Source organism: Tupaia chinensis, unplaced genomic scaffold, assembly GCF_000334495.1.
Source record: "Tupaia chinensis unplaced genomic scaffold, TupChi_1.0 Scaffold000046_3, whole genome shotgun sequence".
NCBI lineage: Eukaryota > Metazoa > Chordata > Mammalia > Scandentia > Tupaiidae > Tupaia > Tupaia belangeri.
The window spans coordinates 3,884,304-3,890,687 of NW_006159504.1; the positions used below are offsets into that span (position 1 = coordinate 3,884,304).

The 6,384-nt window shown below is 40.6% G+C and overlaps 1 protein-coding gene across 4 annotated transcripts in view; it reads left to right on the forward strand.

Moving 5' to 3' along the window:
* TMEM68 (transmembrane protein 68) overlaps nt 1-6,384 on the forward strand; it is a 61,927-nt gene that overhangs the window by 33,803 nt on the left and 21,740 nt on the right. For all 4 annotated transcript variants that reach the window (XM_014589977.2, XM_006140889.3, XM_014589986.2 and 1 more), the window contains one exon: nt 4,585-4,752. In XM_014589977.2, coding sequence (XP_014445463.1) covers nt 4,585-4,752 — 168 coding nt within the window. The remainder of the gene's footprint in view (nt 1-4,584; nt 4,753-6,384) is intronic.

The following is a 6,384-nucleotide window of genomic DNA, read 5'->3' on the forward strand; positions in this document are numbered from 1 at the left end:
GGCATGAGTTTAAGCCACCGGGTCCGGGACGCGAACCGCGGTGACTGCATGGGAGTCCAGTGACAGCCATTACGCTAACTGCTGGTCCCATGGACTAATATACTTTTAATAATTTCGAGGAAGGTTTTCATTTCCTGTATTGCTGCCTTCATCTCTAACAGTTCCATTTGATTCTTTTTTATGGTGTGTATTTCCTCTTTCAGATCATGTAAGAACTTCCTCACCTCCTGCAATTCGTCTCTTTTCTCCTGCTTCTTCTGGAGTTCATTGTCTCTCAGCTCTTGAATCTCACTGAGTTTTGTCACTACGAATATTCTGAAATCTCTATTGGAAATTTCCATGAGTTCCACTATACTATCTGTAGATGATCAAGGGTTGTTCTTTTCCCTTAGGGGAGAAATATTTTCTTGGTTTCTCATATTTCTTTCCCTTTTGCTGTGGTTTCAGGTCATTCTGTGACAAAATCTCTCTGCTGTGTTTTGCAGCGTGGTATCCACAGAAAGATTTTGCATTCAGATTTATAAAAAGCAGTTTCTCCCTTAAGGCAGGAGGTTCAATAAGTGTTGAGGATTTCAATAACCCTAAAAGTATTCAGATGCTTGACTGTGGGGCATGTAGGCCTGTCTAGACACAGTATATGGAGACTGAAGAGCAGAGGGGGAAAATAAGGTTTTAAAAAAAAAAAGAAAAGAAAAGAAAAAAAAAGTGGATGAAAACAACAAAAAAAGAGAAAAAGAAATCTTTATTTTGAAAGATAAAAAATGAAAACCACATCACAAACATGCCAGGGCACACCTCAGATTTAAAATGGTTTCTGAAATTAGCAAGAGAAAGAAAAGGTCTGAGGTGAGAAGAAGTATTTTTAAATTAAAAAAAAAAAAGTTATTTAAAGAGAGAGACAGGCAGAAAGAGGACAGAGGCTCCTCTACCTGTCTCAGTGTTTTGGGGGTCTAGAAAATTTGGTTTAGAGCATAGCTTGAGTTGCCTTGGACCCTGAATGCTCCAGGACACACCACAGATTTAAAATGGCTTCGGTCTCAGTATTTTGGAGGTCTCTGAACCTTATTTCATCTTCAATAAAATGGATTATTGTAAGAATTCTGTGAAATTTCATTTAAAGTGTTTAGCATAGTTTCTATTATATACTAAGATTCCACACATATCAGCAAAAATGATTATGGAGACTCTCCAATAATCTGGAAGACACTAAAATACTCTTTCTGCTTCTCGATTGTTATTAAGTTCACCTTAGCACATTACGTTCAAGGGCCTAGTATATTAAAAATACAGTTTAAGGGACCAGCAGTTGGAATAATGGCTTGTGCTAGCCCATAAAGAGCCCAAACGAAAAACATGATGTAGGTTATTATATGTTGAAATAGCATATTCTGTTTCTTTTTTAAAAAATCATCTCATATAAACTGAACCTTTGAACCCATTCCCTTTATTTTTGGGGAGATTTTTGCTGTAGGGCACGTTTCCTTGCTGGAGAGACAGACGGAAAGTGAGAAATTACCCCCTGGGGCGATGGCCATGCCACAATCTTCTCCATTCTCTTCCGGGTATTTTGGTCATTGCGTGCACACACACACACTCAGTATGAGTTTTAAGCTGCCAGGTTTGGGACTTGAACTGAGGTCAGCCATGTGGGAGTCCAGCACCTTTAACCACCATGCCACCTGCCAGCCCCTCTCTCCTGTCTTTCTGGCGAGTACACGTGTCCTATAGCAAAACCCTCTCAAAAAAACAAAAACAAAAACAAATAAGCAAACAAACAAAAAACAGTTCAAGGCTTTCAATTTTACTGTTATTCCTAGTAAATACTTTTTTTTTTTTTTTTGAGAGAGAGAGGTTTTTGCTATAGGGCACATGCAGTCACTGGAGAGACAGAGAAAGAGAGAGACTGCAAAGTGAGAAATCACCTCCTGGGGGCATAGCCACACTACAATCTGCTTCATTCTCTCAGGATTTGGGGCAGGCATGCACATGTGTCTGGCGTGATTTTAAAACAGTGGGCCAAGGGCACAAACTGCAGTTGGCTACTATGGAAGTCCTGTGACGTAAGCATTGCGCCATCTGCTGGTCCCCCTAGTAAATTCATTTTGCTATATAGAATACATTCCCATGTATGTACCATTTTATGAAAAGTGTATCTACTTTCTACATGTGATCTACTCTTTTCTGTTCTACTCTTATTTGAAAAGAAAAGTGCTAGACATTCCTAAAGAGATTTCACGGTTGACTACATTGACTTTCAAATCATTAATAAATTACAACCAGCCTGTGAAAATTAACGTCTGTAGGTTAGCACATACATACCTGTAGCAGGGAGTGTGGTGTGGAGCAAGAACACAGGACTCTGGCGATAGGCAGGTGTGGTTTCTGTCCTGCCCCCACTGTGTGACGAGGGTAAGTTAAAAAGCCTTCCACGCTTAGGTTTCCTCCTCAGCAGAGGGTTTCGGGGAGGGTTTGATGACAGATCCAGTGCCAGCCTCTAGCATGTAAAGGCTCAGTAAATACTTCCTTTTGCTGTACGACAGAACATAAAAACGTCATTCACGGAGAAGGTAGCGTTTGAACAAAGTGTTAAAGAATGAGTAGAGGAAAGTATGTAAGTAACTGTTTCATCCCACGGTATTTAAAGAGTAATTGAATCTTATATCAGTCTTTTGGGAAAATAGGAATGATAAAAAATTAGCTCGAAAAGAAGAGAGAACCAAAATTGACCAGTAATCATAGACAAATTAGAGCAGTGTCCAGAGTTAAGGGTCCAGAGCACATGGAGTCTACCAAACATTTAAGGAACAAATGATACCCAGCTTAAATAAGCTGTTTCAGGCCCAGGAAAACTGTGGTGCTACAGTTTATTCCGCAAGGACTGGCACAATCTTGTCATCAACACTGGGAGATTTGTGGGTCATTCACTTTAAAGTGATTTTTATGAAGTTCAGTATTTGTGATCAAAGTCTTGGCAGATGAGGATTAAGAGTACTACTTGAGGGACCAGCAGTTAGCGTGGTGGCTATGTCGCTGGACTCCCACGTAGTCGACTGCGGTTCGTGTCCCGGACCCGGTGGCTTAAACTCACGCCGGGCGCGTGTGCGTGCGTGCCCAAGATCCCGAGAGGAGAATGGAGGAGAAGGGATTGTGGCATGGCCATCCCCCCTGGGGGGTGATTTCTCGCTTTCTGTCTCTGGCTTTCTGTCTGGCGTGCGCATGCACCCTATAGCAAAAACCTCTCCCAAAAAAAGAAAAAAGAGTACTACTTGAACTAATTAGGGAATGACCAGAATTTTCGACAAATACACATGATGGAGAAGTGGAGAAATGCAGAAGCAGTCCCTGTCAGTAGGGACTAGGACCGAAGCTGTTACCACTGCTGTTCAGCATTGTCCTGGAAAATGAGCAGGGCCTGCAAGAAGCAAGTGAGTCCGTGAACAAACTTACCATTCCTAAAGGGAAGCGGAAGTAGGATTAACAGAAAGTTAGTGACTGCCCGTGCACCACCTGTAATCATTTTGTTTGAAGTAAAATATTTTCCCTATATCAAGCTCATTTTAACATTATTTACAATAATTCAGATTGTGGTATTGATATAGAGAAAGGATTGTAACAAATCACACAGACTGAAGAGTCCAGAAAAATGAATCTTTTGAACAATAAAGATAGTATTTCAAAAAAAAAGCAGGAAAATATTTGAAGAACTTCAAATAGGGAAGTTTTAAGACAAAAGCAAAAACTGTTTTACAAAACACGGCTAAAAGACATGTTAACTAATGGGGCAGAGCGGCACAACTTATTTACAGTGTATTTTAGGAAATACTACTAAAAAATATCCACTTAGAAAGGGCCTAAGGGTGGAATTAGGAAATATAAATGTCCAGTAATTATAACAGATACACAAGCTCCCTTAGTAATCAGGAAAATGTAAAGTGGCATTGAGATGCCATTTGTACCCTAAAGAATTGCAAAAATGAAATTTTATAGCATGGAAGGATGAGGATGGAGAAATGCGATCTTACGGAAAAGCAATTTGGTGGGAGACAGTTTGGTGGTATCGGCTGTAATCGAAGGTGGACGGACGTATCTGACCGAAGCATTGCCTGTGTTAGCATCTGCTCCTGTGGTGCTCCCATGTCTCAGTGCGCAGGGGTGCACATAAAGGGGTGCTCGTTGCAATGCTGTCTGTGAAAGACTGGGAATGAGCTGGTTTTCGTGGCCCTCATGCTGCCCTGCCCTTGGCTGTGCTTCTCCTCTCAGCTCCCCTTCCACCCTGACCCACCTCTGCAGGTTCTTTCCCGTGTGGGGGCTCTCACGGCACCGCTCCGCCTTGACTTCCCTCCTGGGCCACCGTGTGTGGGTGCTGTCCTCACCTGCCTTGGCGCCAGCACTCAGGCCAGGCCACCTCTCCACATGGGCACCTACTTCAGTCTGGCCCACTTAACGGCTGTAGGATGGAAGGAAAGGGAGAGAGGGGGAAGAAGGAGGGAAATGGAAAGGAAACTGACCATAGATACTGACCACTTTTAGAAGAAAGAAGTTAGTAAATATATTTTAAGTATCTGCATTTTGTCTTTTAAACAGGTTATGAAGTTCATGGAATGGAAAAAATACCAGAAGAAGGACCAGCACTTATCATTTTTTATCATGGAGCAATTCCCATAGATTTTTATTACTTCATGGCCAAAATTTTTATCCATAAAGGCAGAACTTGCCGAGTAGTAGCTGATCACTTTGTCTTTAAAATTCCAGGTAAATTTCCACCATAGATTGTGATACAAAAATGTTGGATTGACAGGATCAAATTATGTGATATTCTCCATGTTTCAGCTTTCTTGCCTCATTTGGAAAAGCTTTTTGTCTTTCTAGGGTAATGAACTCGAGTTTTGGAGTATCTAATTATCCTCCTAGAAGATATATCTGAGGGCCAGCAGGTGGCAGGGTGGTTAAGGTACTGGACTCCCACATGGGTGGTACGGATTGAGTCCCGTACCTGGAGGCTTGAAACTCACTCAGGCACATACATGTGTGCCCAAAATTGCAGGAGGAGGATGGAGGAGAAGGGGTTGTGGCATGGCCGTCCCCCCAGGGGTGTTTTCTTACTTTCTGTCTAGTCACTGCACACACCCTAAAGCAAAAAATCTCTCAGAAGAAAAAGAAAGACAATATATCTGAAAATAAAAATGTTGTAGCCAAAAATATTATCCAATTCATTTTTTATTAACAGATATTTAGTTATATTTTCCTATGATGCCTTCTGAACTTTAAAAATAAATTGTAATTGTGCCAAACAATTATATTTTGGTATAGAAAGTAGTTAGCTTTTCAAATGATTAATTTTTCCATGAAATGCTGATTTGGAATTTAACGTTTCCTGTAATTAGTTTGATAGAGCAAATCAAAATTAGTTAAAAAAAAAAAAAGTAGCCAGAATATATGGTGGATCCTCAACCAAGCAGTTGTTAGGGACACTCCCCCCTACATACACATGAAAATCTGCAGAAAGCTTCTGACTCCCCCAAAACTTATTTGCTCATAATTGCCAACTTCTGATTGGAAGCTTTATCTATAACACAATTGAACGACACTTATTTTGTATATCACATATATTATATACTGTGTTATTGTAATAAAGTAAGTTAGAGGAAAGAAAATATTGCAATTGTAAGGACCAGAAAGTACACTTATAGTACGTACTGTATTTTCCAATGATTATTGAAAAAAAAAAATTGAGAATAAGTGGACAGAACTGTACTGTTCACACTGTGTGTTTATTAGTCAACTGTATTTTGCCCTTATATGCTAACGTAATTATTCTATCTTGAAGAGTATATTCTTTCAGCAGGTGTATAGTGGTTAGGGCACTGGACTCCCATGTGGCCAACTGCAGTTCAAGTCCCAGACCCAGCTGTTTGAAATGCACTGGGTACATGTGCATGCATGCCCAAAATCATGAGAGGAGAGTGGAGGAGAAGCGACTGTGGTGTGGCTGTCCCCCGGAGGATGATTTCTCACTTTCTGTGTCTCTGGCTTTACACATGCCTTATTACCTGGTAACCTTATAACTCTAAGACTAAGGATGATATTCTTTTTAATCTATTCATAAAGGCATTGCACCTTTTTGAAAAGATTAATTAGCTGAATTATTTCTTATGTAATAGGAGTTGTTTTTTTAATTCTTAATAAACTTATTGAGATTTTCTTTTTTTCTTTTTTATTTTTTGGAGAGGATTTTGCTATAGGGTGAGTGTGCTCGCCAGAAAGACAAGAGAGACAGAAAGTGAGAAATCACCCCTCCCAGGGAGGATGGCCACACTGCAGTCTCTTCTCCTCCGTTCTCCTCTCAGGATCTTGGGCACGCACACGCATCCAGTGTGAGTTTCA